A 19,269-nucleotide genomic window follows, 5' to 3' on the forward strand; every position below is an offset into this window, starting at 1 on the left:
GGCATATTGTTTGTGTGTGTGTGTGTATGTGGTAAACAGTGGCATATTGTTTGTTTGTGTGCATGTGTTTGTGTGTTTGTGTGTGTGTGTGTGTGTGGTGAACAGTGTGTTGTTTGTGTGTGTGTGTGTGTGTGTGTGTGTGTTTGTGTGTGTGTGTGTGTGTGTGTGTGTGTGTGTGTGTGTGTGTGGTGAACAGTGTGTTGTGTGTGTGTGTGTGTGTGTGTGTGTGTGTGTGTGAGTGTGTGTGTCTGTGTGTGTGTGTGGTGAACAGTGTGTGTGTGTGTGTGTGTGTGTGGTGAACAGTGTGTTGTTTGTGTGTGTGTGTGTGTGTGTGTGTGTGTGTGTGGTAAACAGTGGCATATTGTTTGTTTGTGTGCATGTGTTTGTGTGTGTGTGTGTGTGGTAAACAGTGTGTTGTTTGTGTGTGTGTGTGCGTGTGTGTGTATGTGTGTGTGTGTGTGTGTGTGTGTGTGTGTGTGTGTGTGTGTGTGTGTGTGTGTAGTGGTGGTGAACAGTGTGTTGTTTGTGTGTGTGTGTGCGTGTGTGTGTGTGTGGTGGTGGTGAACAGTGTGTTGTTTGTGTGTGTGTGTGGTGGTGGGGGGGGGGGGCGTGTTGTCACACACCGTCTGACTCCAGAGACGACCAGGGTCGATCAGACCCATCCTCACACGAGCGCCTTCCCATCATGCCGTTCTCCAGGTATCCCATAATGCCCCTTCTCTTCAGGGACAGGTGGGAGCCTGGACCTCCTGAACTCACACACACACACACACACACACACACACACACACACACAAACACACACACACACACACACACACACACACACACACGTAAAATCAAGCCACCACTGTTGAGTTTGGCAAAGTGAATACATTTCTTTTTTAAATTCTGGTTTGCAGGTTAAAATTGTGGTGAGAATTTCAGGAGGTTGTTCATTCACAAAGCCAGGAGTGCAACTTACTATGTGTGTGTGCAGGAGTGCAACTTACTATGTGTGTGTGCAGGAGTGCAACTTACTATGTGTGTGTGCATATGAGAGCAGGTGAGAGAGAGAGAAAATAGAAAATCTGTTTGAGTGTGTATATATTACTTGTGTGCAGGGTAGGAATTTCACGGCGGCCACGACGGCCATGGCCGTCGTAGCCCCTTGCGTTGGCCGTGACGCCCCTTTGAAAATCATAGGTTTACAGGCCACGGTGGCCTTGGTGCCCCCTTCTTTCAATATTCTGCTTTGCGTCCTACTAATAGCGATTTTTATTTAGCCTGTGGCCTGTCAAAATAATCTTAGCATTCACAGCGCAAATTAATTTAGTCTTTTACGCAGTGGAGAAAGTGACAGCGCAAGAAAGAAAGTGCGTCCAAATTCACCCATTCTTCTCAGTTGAACTACTCGCGAAGTAGCCTATTCATCACACAGACATCACAAGTATCACATGAAAGAGCTTTTTCTCAGCTTTTAAACGATGTTAGCCGATAATTGCTGTGTTGAACGGTTCGCGAGAAAAGTAAATAATATAATTCAATTTAATCATACATTCTACTGAAGGTTCTGCGTCCCATGATCTCCCTACCCATTCATCTTGGTGGAATACTTTATGAACCCTTCTTTTAACACATGACAAACCATATATCAGAATAAACAGGAGACCTTACCGAACACAAAGGTGTAAAGCAGTCCCCTGTACAGTTAGCCGTTCCAGAGTAATCCAGTTTTGAATTTGCAGTAAAGTTCGACATACATGGATGTCTCAAAATTTGGGCTTTAAGTTTTACAATGTGTTTAAATTGTTCCACATGATTTCATAACGGGCCAAATACAAAATAAATGTTACAAATATCGTCTAGATATTGGTAAATCAGAGGACAGCTGACTAAGAGTTTGTGAAAGTAGCCTTAATGATCACAAAATGCTAAGCATGCATCTAGGCTATTTGAGTTTCTTAAAGCTGAGCTGTGCTTGATTGATAAATTGAAATACATGATTTCATAACAGGCCAAATATAAAATAAATGTTATATATAGCCTAGATATCTGTAAATATTAGATAGTCAGATGATTTACAGTTCTATGTAATATGTCATGTTTTCATTTCATGTTTTTGTAATGTTTCATACAGTGATGCAGGTCTACTGCAGTGAATAGGCTAAATACAACTTTGATCATTTTTATAGCCTACTACTGTATAGTCAACTTTGGCCTTGGTGCCCCCCACCAAATATGGCCAACTGAAGGCCAAGTGGCCTTGCCCCCAGAATGGTGAAATTCCAAGCCTGCTTGTGTGTGTGTGTTTGTTTGTTTGTGTGTGTGTGTGTGTGTGTGTGTAACTCACCATGTGTGTGTGTGTGTGTGAGCAGCTCTGCCAGGCGTGCTGCGTTAGAGGACGAGGAGGATGATGATGTGGACGATGATGAAGAACTCTGGAGCGCCCGGCTAAGCCACTCCTCCACCAGCCCGCTGCCATGACAACGCCTTAATGAGCTCTCGCTGTCCGAACCTGATGACGAGTCTAAAGCAGGATCCACGACACACACACACACACACACACACACACACACACACACAGAGTGAAAACTGGTCAGTTTATGGCTGTATTGTCTTTAAGGTGACCAGGGGTGACCAAGCACATGGGACTCAGAGCAATAAACCAGCTAAAACATAATCTACTTGTGTCTCTCTGTCCCCCTACAGGACATGTTGTTGTTGTTGTTGTGTCTCTCTGTCCCCCTACAGGACATGTTGTTGTTGTTGTTGTGTCTCTCTGTCCCCCTACAGGACATGTTGTTGTTGTTGTTGTGTCTCTCTGTCCCCCTACAGGACATGTTGTTGTTGTTGTTGGTGTTGTTGTTGTGTCTCTCTGTCCCCCTACAGGACATGTTGTTGTTGTTGTTGTTGTTGTTGCGTCTCTCTGTCCTGCGTGATTGCTGATTGTGGGTTGGGCCACTTCAATAGAAGACTGGGGCTCTCTCGCTCTCACTTCGCACCTGCTCACGCTGGCAGACGCTGGGCATCTCATCTCATCGTTGTGCCTCGTTGGCAGACGCTGGGCATCTCATCTCATCGTTGTGCCTCGTTGGCAGACGCTGGGCATCTCATCTCATCGTTGTGTCTCGTTGGCAGACGCTGGGCATCTCATCTCATCGTTGTGTCTCGTTGGCAGACGCTGGGCATCTCATCTCATCGTTGTGCCTCGTTGGCAGACGCTGGGCATCTCATCTCATCGTTGTGCCTCGCTGGTCACGATTCATTAAATTCAATAATTATGCACCGTCACCTTTTCTCTACGGCCTCATATGTGATGTTGTACCATCTCATCTCATTAGTGGTCTCGTAACAATTACACATTCACAGGATACACTCACACACACTCTCTCTCTCTCTCACACACACACACACACAGTGTGTGTGTTACCTGGTGGGGTGTAAGCGTCCACAGAGTTGTGCACTAGTAGAGATGACCGCTTGGACGGCATCGGAACCGCCAGCCTCCTCTCCCTCTGACCCAGCAGAGCAGCCTGGACAGCCTCACTGTGTAGGTCTACAACACACACACACACACACACACACACACACCGTTACACACACACACACACACACACACACATCATTATACACACAGCCTCCTCTCCCTCTGACTCAGCAGAGCAGCCTGGACAGCCTGACTGTGTAGGTCTACAACACACACACACACACCGTTATACACACACACACACACACCGTTACACACACACACACACACACACACACACATCATTATACACACAGCCTCCTCTCCCTCTGACTCAGCAGAGCAGCCTGGACAGCCTGACTGTGTAGGTCTACAACACACACACACACACCGTTATACACACACACACACATTGTTACACACACACACCGTTATACACACAGCCTCCTCTGACTCAGCAGAGCAGCCTGGACAGCCTGACTGTGTAGGTCTACAACACACACACACACACCATTATACACACACACACACACCGTTACACACACACACACACACACACACACCATTACACACATACACAGTTACACACACACACACACACACACACACACACAATGTTACACACACACACACACACACACACACACACACACAACGTTATACACACACACACACCATTATACACACACACACACACACACACACCGTTATACACACACACACACACACACACACACACACACACCGTTATACACACACACACACACACACACACACACAATTATATACACACACCACACACACACACACACACACCATTATATACACACACCACACACACACACACACCATTATATACACACACCACACACACACACACACACTCACACACACAGCCTCCTCTCCCGCTTTACTGTGTATGTCTACAACACACACACACACACACCATTATATACACACCACACACACACCACACACACACAGCCTTCTCTCCCGCTTCACTGTGTATGTCTACAACACACACACACACACACACACACACACACCATTAAATACACACCACACACAGCCTCCTCTCCTGCTTCACTGTGTAGGTCTACACACACACACACCATTATATACACACACACCACACACACACACACCACACACACCACACACACACACACACACACACACACACACACCACACACACACACTCACACACCACACACACACACACACACACACACCACACACACACACAGCCTCCTCTTCCGCTTAACTGTGTAGGTCTACACACACACAGAAACAAACAGGAGCATACCTATGTTCTCAGGGTCCTATAATAAGCACAAATCCATAAGAAACACAGGGCCAGATGTACTAACGCTTTTGCGCCCACTTCAGGCGTATTTGTTTCGCAACGTGCGTTTAAAATCATTGCGAGGTATGTACAAACAGGCCGCAATGAGGTAAAAGCGCAATCTGAAAATGTCGCGGGAGCTGAAAATGTCTAATTGCGCTTTTCGTGTCATGCATATGCATTCATGGGAGGATCCAGGGGAAAGTGGGAGTTTAGCGTAAAAAGATGGGAGGGGAAGAGTAAAGAGCGCCTAATTATGTATTCCGCGGTATGTACAAAGACTGCTCCTGAAAGCGCACGTCTATTCTGCACCTAAATACTTGCGCCTTGTAAAAGCAGGTGTTAATCCAAATTGAAGTTCAATGCTTCAATAAGAGAACCTTTCAAAGACAACAGAATCGCTATTTAGAGCACCAGTTTTGCAAGTCTTTGTAGGCTACTATCAAAAGCAACATTAACTTTCGTTGGCCTTTCGAATGTCTTACTTTCACTTTCACGTCATTCACTTAAACTTTCCTACTTGCTAGATTTGACCAATTTTCCATAGCCTACGTTCACAAGTAGTTTGACTAGAACTACTGATCTTCATTATCTCCCTGCTCGTTGACATCTTATCATCTATGGTATTATTTCATGATCGCTAAACGTTTGATTCTCTTTAATGTTGTCATCAGTTAACTTCATTCAACTGCGCTTGTAGGCTCTGCCATTCAGTTGTGGACGTTCGTAAATTGCGTTTATGGGCGGAGAAAGGCAGAGAAAGGCGCAGTTTACACCAAGGATTGAACGATTGATAAATACGACGGAAACTTGGGTCTGTCAGCGTTCGCAGTCTGCGGTTTGTCCATGACGCTGATAACGCTACGTTCGCAAATGTACGTACATCTGGCCCACAGTGTCCTGGGAATATAGGAGCCTTTTTCATGTTCCCATTACCTACCTTATTAATCTGGGAAACATAGGACCCTGGGAATGTAGGACCCTGGGAATATAGGGATGACCCCAAACAAACACACACACACACACACACACACACACCAGCTATCTCACCAGAGCGATAGCGTTCATCCCGAGATCCTGTGGAGCGTCGCCGATGGTAACGAGGGGAGGGGGTGATGGGAGTACGATGCTCATGAGGCTCCGCCCCTACACACACACACACACACACACACACACACAGAGAGAGAGAGAGTGAAACAGACACACACACACACACACACAGAGAGAGAGAGAGAGAAACAGACACACACACACAGAGAGAGAGAGAGTGAAACAGACACACACACACACACACACAGAGAGAGAGAGAGAGAGAAACAGACACACACAGATATACAGTCAAGTAAACACGCAGATAAGAGTTATAGGCAGTGTGTGTGTGTGTGTGTGTGTGTGTGTGTGTGTGTGTGTGTGTGTGTGTGCGTGTCTGTGTGAGTGTGTGTGCATGTGTGTGTGTCTGTGTGTGTGTGTGTGTCTGTGTGTGGTACCTGGAACTATAGGTAGAAACGGTCTGAGCAGTAAACAGTGTGTGTGAGTGTGTGTGCATGTGTGTGTGTCTGTGTGTGTGTGTGTGTCTGTGTGTGGTACCTGGAACTATAGGTAGAAACGGTCTGAGCAGTAGACAGTGTGTGTGTGCATGTGTGTGTGTGTGTGTGTGGTACCTGGAACTATGGGTAGAAACGGTCTGAGCAGTAGACAGTGTGTGTGTGCATGTGTGTGTGTGTGTGTGTGGTACCTGGAACTATAGGTAGAAACGGTCTGAGCAGTAGACAGTGTGTGTGTGCATGTGTGTGTGTGTGTGTGTGGTACCTGGAACTATGGGTAGAAACGGTCTGAGCAGTTTTGCTCTCTTCTTCTCGTAGCCTTTCTGTGTGATGTCACCTGCAAGACAAATATGATCATCCTGATCAGAATCAGAATCGGCTTTATTGACCAGTAAACAAACAAGGAATTTGACTCCGGTTAGAGTACCGAGGCAGCCACCTGCGGCGCCATTTGAAAAAATACAGCATAACATGAGGAGGGAGGAGAATACAGCAGCATAACATGAGGAGAGAGGAGGAGAATACAGCAGCATAACATGAGGAGAGAGGAGGAGAATACAGCAGCATAACATGAGGAGAGAAGAGGAGAATACAGCAGCATAACATGAGGAGAGAGGAGGAGAATACAGCAGCATAACATGAGGAGAGAGGAGGAGAATACAGCAGCATAACATGAGGAGAGGAGGAGAATACAGCAGCATAACATGAGGAGAGAAGAGGAGAATACAGCAGCATAACATGAGGAGAGAAGAGGAGAATACAGCAGCATAACATGAGGAGAGGAGGAGGAGGAGAAAAAGGCAACTATGCTCCTGTAGGGAGTACAGTGTGGGGAAAAACACCTCAGCAACATAAGCACATGAACAGTACACTTACAACATGAAATCACACGACTTGCAACAGGGGAGGGGAGTGTGTGTGTGTGTGGGGGGCTAACCCAGCACAGGCAAGCAGCCATCTGGTCCTGCAGCCATGTCAGAGCTGGTCACAGACCCGCTGGTCAGACTGGGAGTACAAAGCGGCGAAGGCGAGGGATGGGGGGAGGGGAGGTGATTGCATATCTGTATGTGTGAGCGTATGAGTTTGTGTTAGTGTATAGGCCTGGAGAGTTGCTTCGCCTGGCATCATAATCTTGGTGCCTCAGTCCGCAGGATAGTCATAGCTAGTGATGGGTAAATGAAGCCTCGAGCGCTACTCGACACATTTCCCTAATGTGCCGAGTAATGTGCCGAAGCTTCGAAACATGAAAGACAAGGAAAACACAGCGACATCTGGTGGTTTGCATAAATTATCGCAACCACGAACTATTGAAAAGAATGCCTACAACGTTCAACACAATGCCAAAGCTTCGAAATGTTCTCGTTCATTACATTAAAAGTGTTGCAAGAAATTTGCACTTCTGTTTGTCTCAATTCAATACAATAAAATACGATTAGGCAACATAATGCCGTCACTCGTTATCACGTGAAGATTGGTGTTTCCGTGGAGTCGTGAAATCATGTTATCCCAGTCAATGATACAATCGGTCTACCATCCACTTAACGCCCGCAGTAGACACTACTTAGCTTCTGAACCAGTACGAAGTATTATCAACCTCAACACGCTACGGACGAGAGTGAAAAGGAAACGACCAGGCACCTAATTAAACCAAACCCTATATGGCCCGACATTGACGTTTCATGAATCAAACTTTCAATAAAAGGAAAATATTATGTCAGCCATTATTGTTAAGCCTACATATAGAAATTATTAGCCTGTATTGCTTTTAAATTAGGCTACATGATTGAAGTTGAGACAAGAATGCAACACAGACACGTTTTAATAAATGGCAAAGCTTTAGGCTAGGCCTAGGCTATTTCTTCTTTATTTCTATGTGCATGATATTATGGATTATGGGCATTTTCCGAAAGAAAAGAACGTAAATTCCCAAACAGAGAAAGCATCCTATATAAAACAGGGCTTCCCACAAATTTCGCCTGACTCTTGCAATACAACACAACTCATTCCGACACTAGAGCGGGTGCCCTGGTTCGCGCAATTTTATGCCTTTGAGTCAGATTCCGAAGCAGTCACGTGGGTGTGTGTCCCAAACGAAGCTTCAGACGTCACACTCACAAACCGAGGCCTCGTTTGTCATCAGTCACGTGATTTTTATGGAAACGACACAAGCCTCGAACCGGGGCTTCATCTGGCACGCCCCTTTCTGCTCGACACAAGTTCCGAAGCCTCGCTTCATTGGGCACATCACTAGTCATAGCATCGATGCAGTCAGATTAAAAGTGTATTATGTACTAGCAATGCTAAACGTTAGCTAAATGGTAAACACATTGATATTATGTAGGCCTGCTAGCAATGCTAAACGTTAGCTAAATGGAAAACAGACTGATGTAGTTGGAGTTGGAGTTTACTTTGTACTAGCCATGCTAAACATTAGCTAAATTATAAACACATTAATGCAGTCAGATTCAGAGTTTACTTTGTACTAGCCATGCTAAACATTAGCTAAGTGATAAACACCAGTGTTGGGAGTAATGCGTTACAAAAGTAATGTAATTACTGTAATATATTGCTGTTTGCGGTAACGCGGTAATGTAAGGCATTACAAAAAAAAAATCGGGTAATATTTACTCGGTACAAACTTCAGTAACGCGCGTTACAATGCAGTTTAACCCAAAATTAAGCGCTTGTTTTGTTTTGATACATATTGGCAAACACCACGCGAGAACAACAGGAGAAAAAATCCGCGCAAAATAGTAGAACGTTATCTCCTGATACTGGTTGAAGATGACTGTGGCTGCAGCAGACTCGCAGGCGGACTCTATTTGCTGGATGGACATAAGCCTACGCTCATTATTTTCAGCTTGTCAGAGACAAGGCTATGAAGAACATAATAGTTAGTGCACTTTGTGTGCGAAACCGAAAGATCTCTCAGCTCGCGAAATAGCACAAGTAAATTAATGAAACATCTAAAGTAGTGCCACGCTAATCTTTTTGATTCTTGATAAAACACAAACTATGCTGTTGTGCATGTCAGCTTTGTGCTGTGAACTTAAATTGAAGAGAATAAAGGGATAGAAATGCAGAAAAAGATTGTGTAGCCTGGCAGTGCCACCGCTCCCACCACGCGCATCACGCACTTTGCGTTGGGCACCAAAGGACAGAGGGGGCACCCAAATGTAACCAATAAATAGTAGCTTTACTGCAAACTGCGTTTCACTCTTCATTAATAACGTTTACAATGTCAAAATGCACTAACACGATGTTACATGCAAGTTTGATACCTTTTGGGTTCTCTCAATCACCACGTAGTACTAGAATTGGGTCTTCAATCATTCGTTTTCCAAGCATTTAGGCTACATGAAGCACATGATATGCTGAGTCGACTGAAACGCATTCCATTCAGATAGCTAGGTGGATACCAGGCTCATAATTCACTTGTATTCGCAAAACGAAATGTGAAGCAACATGTCATTGCATACTTCCATTTCCAAAGCAATGAAGGTTGCTTAAAACAACTTAACATTGTGCACATTATTGTTAATATTGTGCTATCAATGTAACTCAAACAAATAAGGCTTGTAAACAAGAGCTGGCAAAAGGGCATTATGACAACGTAAAGATCAATGCTCTTAAAGTGACAGTGCACCATTTATATGTAAAACAGCATTTCTTCAGAAATTAATGTTTAAAAATACACAGTAATGGTCTGTAAATAATAGGCCTTTTATTTTACTTTAGGTGTTTGAGTTATTATTTAAATGTCACTCACTCAAAGCCACTCACTTAGGGCACCGAAATGGCCAGCAGGCCACCATCTTGACATGTCTTTATTAAAGGAACCGTATGTAAAAATTGTATTTCAATTAATCATAAAATTGCCCTGATATGTCACTAGACATTAAGAAATCATGTTCATTTCAAATACTTACATCACTGACAACAGTAGTCTGGCCAGGATATTGTCATTTAAAAAGTGGTTGCAGCCCTCAACTGATGTTGATGTTGTCATGGTGTTTTTTGGCCTAATGCGCCACCCTCCACCTATCTACTAATCACAAAGTCAGTAGTGTTTCGTCATCCGTCAACTCTGCCAGTCAGAGGGGAGGGGAAGGGGATACACCGCTCTACAGTAATTTGAAAGTGATTGTAGTACCTGTTTTGGCCACAATCTTACATACGGTTCCTTTAAGCTTTGATTTACAATATAGTAGGCTCTCTATTTGTTTTAATGAGTAGGCCTAGGCCTTAAAGTTACAGTATTTCTATCACAATTTACCAGACTTTGACCTTTTGTAGGTTTTTAACATTCTGACTATGATTGTTCCTTGTATTGCATTATGAGCACTGCGCCTATTGCATTCTACTGTTGCCTTAAGCCTAGCTCAGTCATTATGCTATACCACATCTCCCTCCATTGGAAGAGCAAGCTGCATTGAGCGTAATAAACTGCATTTAGAATGGCAAATCCATATTTCTAGATATTTTGGTGAAAGTAACTTAAAAGTAATGCAATAGTAGTGTAATGCCTTACAATTCAGAGACAGTAATATTATAATGTAACAAATTACTTTTAAATGACAGTAATAAGTAATGCATAGTACATTACGATTTTGAAGTAACTTGCCCAACACTGATAAACACATTAATGCAGTCAGATTCAGAGTTTATTTTGTAATGTACTTCCTAAAGAGCCCCGCTAAACACATTAATGCAGTCAGATTCAGAGTTTATTTTGTACTGCTAAACATTAGCTAAGTGATAAACACATTAATGCAGTGAGATTCAGAGTTTATTTTGTAATGTACTTCCTAAAGAGCCCAGAGCTCTAGAATCTTATGGGACGCAGCATAGCGTTTCTCAAACTATGGACGAGGAGACTGCTGGTGCAGGGGCACACACACACACACACACACACACGCACACACACACACGCACACACACACACACACGCACACGCACACGCACACGCACACGCACACGCACACGCACACGCACACACACACGCACACGCACACGCACACACACACACACACTATTAGTCAGGGATGAGGGCTGCTATACCTTTTCTCTTATACACACGCCCTCCCCCACACACACTGTCTCTTAAACACACACAGCAGGCACACACAATCTCTATCTCTCCTTCACACACACATAGGTTTTAATAAATTCCACTGAGAACTAACACCCCCCCCCCCAAAAAAAAAAAAAAACACACACACACACAGAAGCACATTTGACGGTACACACACACACACACTCACTCTGAGGAAGATGGTTAGTGTTTTCCATGTAAATGTAGGTTCATGTAAATGTGAACATTTTTGCACATGATGGCCCTACACACACACACACACACACACACACACACGCCCACACACACATTGTTGTCCAGAGCTACAACAGCTACAGGTGACAAAAGCTTCTCATTGACAGAGGCAGGAAGAGTGAGAGTGGTTTACATGTAGATGCTGGAGCACACACACACACGCACGCACACACACACACACACACACACACACACACACACACACACACACACAGGCTATGAGGCAGGAAGAGTGAGAGTGGCTTACATGTAGATGCTGGAGCACACACACACACGCACGCACGCACACACACACACACACACACCCACACCCATGTGCACGCATGCACACACACGCACGCACGCACACACACACACAGGCTATGAGGCAGGAATAGAGTGAGGGTGGTTTACATGTAGATGCTGGAACACACACACACACACACACACACACACACACATGTGCATGCACGCACGCACACACACACCCATGTGCATGCACGTACACACACACACGCACACACCCATTTGCACGCACGCACACACACACAGGTGCACGCACGCACACACGCACACACCCATTTGCACACACACACACACACCCATGTGCACGTACACACACACACACACACACCCATGTGCACGCACACACACACCCATGTGCACGCAGGCACGCACACACACACACACACACCTATGTGCACGCACACACACACACACACACCTATGTTCACGCACACACCCACCCATGTGCACACACACACACACACACACACACACACACACTATGAGTAAGATGCTTAGTGTTTTGCAATGTAAATGCAGGTTCATGTAAATGCAGAAATATTTGCACATGATGACGCTACAAATACACACACACACACACACAACACTGGAACATTACCACTGAAGACACACGCACACACACGAGCACACACACGTTCACGCACACACACACACGTTCACGCACACACATGCACACACACACGCACGCATGCACACACACACGCACACACAGGTCTGTCAGTCAGAAATCTTTTTGTTATCAACTTAATGCATACGTAATATAAGGGCATTATCATGATCCTTTTCTTTAGTCATTCATCACCCGGATTCTTTCTGCTGACCTCAATATGATGGTGTTTGTTTACATGTGTGTTTGTTTACGTGTGTGTTTGTTTACATGAGTGGATGTGGACATGAGCACAGCAAGCTGACACTAGCTTAGGACCTCAAAACTTCTTTCACACAGGACACAAATCAAATCAAATAATAAAATCTTGAATCTAATATTTCTGGCTCTTGTTCTTTACTAAACTTAAAATGATACAAAATCAATTTAAATTCAAATAATGTTACATGAAGTGTGACGGTCAAAAGGCTGCGCGGCTCTATGGTCCAAAGCTTCTGTCCCAAGCATGTTCTTATGCATTTATACGAACCTTAGCTGCACAAATCACACACATTATTCAAATGTTTAATACATAATCATTGTTATTTTGTAACAGTGGATCTTGCAAAAGTATTCTACAGTATTTCAAACAACCAACAATCACTTCCTGGAACTTGTGAAATGGGAATTTTGAACCCCCACAGTCACACTCTCTCAGTCTCACTGGCATGATGCTGGTGGGCCAACTCTCTCTCTCTCTCTCTCTCTCTCTCTCTCTCTCTCTCTCTCTCTCAAGATCCTGGTGGACCAACTCTTTCTCTCTCTCTCTCTCTCTCTCTCTCTCTCAAGATCCTGGTGGACCAACCCTTTCTCTCTCTCTCTCTCATCCTTGTTTCAACTCTAATTAACTCACTGGCTAACGACAGGGTTGCTAGGGGCGACAAAGCTGCTATTTTTGTATAAAAGCTCAAAATGTGTCCAGGAGATTCCTACTCTGTGATCTGCAGGGTTATTGTGTGTGTGTGTGTGTGTGTGTGCAGCATCTATTTACATATCTAATGTCAGACTTCCTGTAGCACTCATAACAATATACACACACAAAAAGCGGCTATTTAGTGTATTTAAATAGTATTTCTCCATAATAGAGGAAGAGTCTAGGTGCTACAATGGCCTGTCTGCAGTCCAGACTTGTCAAATCAGGTGCATAATAGAATGAAAAACATGACTAAGAATACCCCAGACTGCTGAGCAACTGAAATCCATATCGGGCAGGAATGGGACATTTCATTCTCAAAACTCTAGCAAAAGGTCTCCTCAGTTCCTAAACAGAATGTTGATAAATGAAGAGGTGAAGCCACACAGTGGTAAACATGCTCCCATCCAGGGCCTGAAGTTAACTTTTTTGGCCACCAGCCACTGTGGCAGGTGAATTTTGAAATCCACCTGCCACAGTGGTTTTTTACCAGCCAAAATTATTTTGTGCCCAAAATAAAGGTGAACGACTCAGAAAATGCATAAGAATGGTTCTTGAACTTGTACAGAATACACATTACAGTACTCAAGTAAAAGTAAAAAAGTACTTTGTTAATAAACTACTCAAGTAGGCCTAACAAGTTACTTTTTTGTAGGCCTACATTTTTATATTTTTGATGGACCTTTAAAGGGATACAAAAGTATCCTTCATGCCTATTTGCTTTTCTCCTCCTCTGTAGGCTAATCATATAGTCAAACATATTTTAAAAGCCCAATTCAAATATATTTTATATTTATATTTATATATACTTTGTCATAGCCAGAATAAGCATTACGTGGCTATGGATTGAAAAGCAGTCTTCCAATACATTGCAGCTGATTCTTCTGCTTTGCATTGCTAGAAGTCTGGTTATAACTCCACCATACAGACAATGTAACCTAAAAACAATGGCTATATTATGGGTAGACCTATATTTAGGCTATAATAGCCTAGGCATATCCACTCGGGCAGAGCGACAGAGCAGGCTATCTGTTTTCTCAGCCGACCGTCTCATGTCATGTCCTGCAACATTGAGGCTACATAAATGAATGCTAGGCTTTTTCTAACTTGTATGCTCGATTTCCAGTGCATTTGATTTGCTTGTAAATTAAGTTGTAGGCCTACTTTCCTTGTCCAATGTGATTGTTGAACGATGCTGGCCAGAAATGAATATACGTGAAAGTTTCCGTGTCATGTCATAGCCTACCTCTAGTCTCGTTGCAACTCTGGCAGCCTCACCAGAAGATGCAGCAACTGTACGTCATTGTGTTAACTGAGCTGTTAGCTAGGCCAGGCATTACTTTTATAATCGTGGGCTAACGCATTCTGAAGCCCTGTTTCTTTCCTCCAAGGGAGAGGTGCGCTTTTCCCTCTTCGAGATACTTTCTCCAATAATAAACTTGTACTCGTAATGTAAGTAAAGTAAAAGAGTAAAAGTAGTAGTAGATTATTGGCTCAAAAATGTACTTGAGTAAGAGTAAAAGTAGGCTACCGTTTTGAAAAAGTTAAGTCGTTTGCCGTTCCTCGAAAAAAAAATGTAACGCGTTAGGCTACTACCCACCCCTGCAAATGGGTTTGATCTCGCTTTCTCCGAGCCATAGCCTACAAACGGCAATCTGGACAGTGCATCTCCTTGCTCAGTGTTGTGTTGTCTTATTGGCTACCCGCCAACGTGGCAGGTACATTGACAGTTTCACCCGCCAATCACAAAAGTTACCCGCATTTGGCGTGTGGGCGGGTGCCAATTTCATGCCCTGCTCCCATCCCAACTTTTTTTAAACATGCTGCTGGCATCAAATTCAAAATGAACATATATTTTCCAGGATATAGTCAACTTTGTGATTTTCAACATTTGATATGTTGTCTATGTCCTTTCTGCAGATAAATATGGGTGAGCAAATTGCCTGATGATGGTCATCTGATCGAAACGTATAAAGTTTTAACTGCAAATGAAGACAGTGTGCGGGAGCTACTTTTTCTGATTCCATGTTTCTACAACATAGAGGTCTTATAACCTTTTGACATGTGGCAGCGTCATTTTCTTCTTAACATAGCGGCCAACACTCCCGTTTTTGCCGGGTTTCTCCCGTATTTCAAGGTCATCTCCCGGCACCCTTCCGTTTTGTTATTTCTCCCGGAAAACTCCCGTAATTTGCATGGCCATCAACCTTAATTTTAAAATCACTGATCCATTCATTTTTTCGGTTATTCTGACATTTCCCAGTTTGCCAGATTGTGTATGAAATACACCCTACACATACACAATCACTTACTTTCAATTTAAACCGTTTTGTCAAAAATCCTGGCAACCCAAAACCCAAATAAGGAAGCGGGTGCACACTGCACACAGCCACTGAGTCTCACTAGCAAGCGGCAGGTTGAATAGCTCCACAACTAGCTGTCGTCAAATTGTTAGGGAAGAAATGTTGTGATTAACACATCACATAAACTGTTATTGAGTGTTGTTGATACGCAGTAGGAAACTTGTGTCCTCGTAACATAATCTGACACCAGCTTTGGAGTGAGAAAAAAACAGGGGATTCCAAGGCACTCTCAATTATCAAAGGTTAAAAAGCATTTATTTTATTGGCTTGGTTACATTTAAACCTTTAAACGCGTTTCGGCAAAAACAAGCCTTCATCAGGGAGTCAAATAGTTGAGTCCGCCAGGCTAGGGGTCAGAGCCAATCAGAGTAGAGTAGAGTAGGGGGTCAGAGCCAATCAGAGTAGAGTAGAGTTGGGGGTTTGAGCCAATCAGAGTAGAGTAGAGTTGGGGGTCAGAGCCAATCAGAGTAGTGTAGAGTTGGGGGTCAGAGCCAATCAGAGTAAAGTAGAGTTGGGGGTCAGAGCCAATCAGAGTAGAGTAGGGTTGGGGGTCAGAGCCAATCAGAGTAGAGTTGGGGGTCAGAGCCAATCAGAGTAAAGTAGAGTTGGGGGTCAGAGCCAATCAGAGTAGAGTAGGGTTGGGGGTCAGAGCCAATCAGAGTAGAGTAGAGTTGGGGGTCAAAGCCAATCAGAGTAGAGTTGGGTGTCTTCTACTTCTATATATAAATATAAGTATATAAGTATATATACTCTTTTAATCCCGTGAGGGAAATTTGGTCTCTGCATTTATCCCAATCCGTGAATTAGTGAAACACACTCAGCACACAGTGAACACACAGTGAGGTGAAGCACACACTAATCCCGGCGCAGTGAGCTGCCTGCAACAACAGCGGCGCTCGGGGAGCAGTGAGGGGTTAGGTGCCTTAATGCTCAAACGCACTTCAGCTGTGCCTACCGAAGCGCTAACCAGTAGGCCACGGCTGCCCCACAATAGTCTTCTACCCACTGGCACACACCCCTGCATGTATTGATATGCTTCTGAGTGTGTGTGTGTGTGTGTCGGGGGGGGGGATAATGCCTATGATGTAAGTGAGTGTGTGTAGGAATGTGTGTGTAAGTCAGTCATGCATGTGTGTGAGAGAGAGTGTGTGTGTGAGACAGAGTGTGGTCTATTTATAGAATTCCATGGAAATGAGGATGGCAAGGGAGAAGTGCATGACTGAAATAGCATAACTCATTAATGCGCTCGTGTGTGTGAGAAAGAGAGAGAGAGAGCGAGTGTGTGTGTTCTACATTTTATATAACAGTGCTTAGAGGACACTGCAGCAGTACCAGAGTCAGATTGTGTGTGTGTGTGACCCTGAATTTGCAGCGCTGGAATTATATGAGTGGGGGATCCAGTAACCGTTGTGTTGACACACACACACTAAGTTACAGTAAGTTATGTAGAGTCACTGTGTGTGTGTGTGTGTGTGATCACAGTGCGTGGTGTGTGTGTGTATGTAATATTGATATTTGATTTAACCTTCATTGACAGAACAGTTAAAGAATGAGTTGTTATGGATCAATACAAACAAATCATTATTCACACACACTCTCTCCCTCTATTTCTCCCTCTCTCACTCACTCACTCACTCTGTCTCCATCTCACACACACACTCCCTCTTTCTCTCTCACGCTCACACACACACACACACACACAGGGGAGAGAGACGTCCAGGGTGATGATGTCATCTATATATTTAGCACAAGAGCGACATCTTCCCATGACCTCTCCTGCATCCTCGTCCCAATCTCTCCCTCTCTCCATCTCTCCCTCCCTCCATCTCTCTCTCTCTCAAAATTCACAAATGTAAAAAAGCTTTATTGGCATGACTGAGCTGCATTAGTACTATAGAAGTAGTAGTAGTAATGATGATAAGCAAGAATATATATATTTTTTTTTAAGGAAATAAATCCAGGGCAAGTGTCCTCTATTTTGAGGAAGTAGGCCTCTCCTATGTGTTTGTATTTTTGACGATCGCTAAGGAAATGTACTTCCAGTTTATGCAAGTTCTCCCCTCTCCTCCTAACACTACCCAGGTCTGCTGATGTCTCCTCCTAACACACACTACCAGCTCTGCTGATCCTCTCAACACACACTACCCAGCTCTACTGATCCTCTCAACACACACTACCCAGCTCTACTAATCCTCTCAACACACACTACCCAGCTCTACTGATCCTCTCAACACACACTACCCAGCTCTGCTAATCCTCTCAACACACACTACCCAGCTCTGCTGATGTCTGTCCATTTTCATGGCGAGTGTGGTCGCTTAGCCTGTACTTCGTTAATAATGTTCTTTGTTTATTATCTCTAATGTGAATCAAATATGGTGCCAATCTGTAATCGCTTCTTATTATTCCGTAAGCACAGAATAAGCAGGAGTGTGTGTGTGTGTGTGTGTGTTGTGTGTTGGGGGGGCTCTATCTGTCCCTTGCATCTCTCCATCTCTTGTTTTCTCTCCATCTCGCTGTCCCTCACTCTCTCCATCTCTCTCTCTCTGTCCCTCACTCTCCCTCTCTCTCCATCTCTCTCTCTCTGTCCCTCACTCTCCCTCTCTCTCCATCTCTCTCTCTATCCCTCACTCTCTCTCTCCATCTGTCCTCTCCTATCTCTCCATTCCCTTTACCACTCTGGTCACACACTTCTTCCCTCAGTCTCTCTCCATTTCTCTGTGTGTGTGTGTGTGTGTCTGTGTGTGTGTGTGTCTGAGTCTGTGTGTGTCTGTGTGTGTGTGTGTCTGTGTCTGTGTGTGTGTGTGTGTGTGTGTGTGTGTGTCTGTGTGTGTCTGTGTCTGTGTGTGTGTGTGTGTGTGTGTGTGTGTGTGTCTGTGTGTGTCTGTGTGTGTGTGTGTCTGTGTGTTTGTGTGAGTTTTCGCTTCAGATGTAGGTCACTTGGAAGGACGCACACACACAATCTCTCTCTCTCAAATTCAAAGAAGCTTTATTGACATGACTAGAATGCTTGTGTTGTCAAAGCACAAAGTCAATACATGTAAGACATACAAAAACAAAACAATCTTGAAAAATAAATAAATAATAATAATAATAATAATAAATGAGAATGAAAATAAAAAAGAGGCGGGAAAAAGACACACACACACACACACGGTATTGCATTGTTAGCTTAGGCCAGTAGCAGATTTTAATGCTGCTAGATATATGTAAGCTAGCCATGTTAGCTCAGATATTAATGCTGCTAGATATTTGTTAGCTAGCCATGTTAGCTCAGATATTAATGCTGCTAGATATATGTTAGCTAGCTCTTCATCTCTATCCTTCTCTTCCTCTTCCCCTCCCTCTCTCTCCCTCTCCCCCCTCTCTCTCTTTCTCTCCCCCCCCCTCTCTTT

At 44.0% G+C, this 19,269-nt stretch overlaps 1 protein-coding gene across 1 annotated transcript in view; it reads right to left on the minus strand.

Moving 5' to 3' along the window:
• The window catches only part of LOC143139611 (disco-interacting protein 2 homolog C-like), an 84,506-nt gene that overhangs the window by 55,093 nt on the left and 10,144 nt on the right, over nucleotides 1-19,269 (minus strand). Inside the window, exons 2-6 of the mRNA XM_076300191.1 lie at nucleotides 6,604-6,675; nucleotides 5,845-5,940; nucleotides 3,413-3,538; nucleotides 2,333-2,509; nucleotides 624-749 (exon numbers count right to left, since the gene is read on the minus strand). Coding sequence (XP_076156306.1) covers nucleotides 624-749; nucleotides 2,333-2,509; nucleotides 3,413-3,538; nucleotides 5,845-5,940; nucleotides 6,604-6,675 — 597 coding nt within the window. The remainder of the gene's footprint in view (nucleotides 1-623; nucleotides 750-2,332; nucleotides 2,510-3,412; nucleotides 3,539-5,844; nucleotides 5,941-6,603; nucleotides 6,676-19,269) is intronic.

The sequence above is a fragment of the Alosa pseudoharengus genome, unplaced genomic scaffold (assembly GCF_046254945.1).
Source record: "Alosa pseudoharengus isolate Yale_2024_CS ecotype anadromous, Long Island Sound unplaced genomic scaffold, YU_APseudo_1.1 YU_APseudo_1.1_scf_22, whole genome shotgun sequence".
NCBI lineage: Eukaryota > Metazoa > Chordata > Actinopteri > Clupeiformes > Clupeidae > Alosa > Alosa pseudoharengus.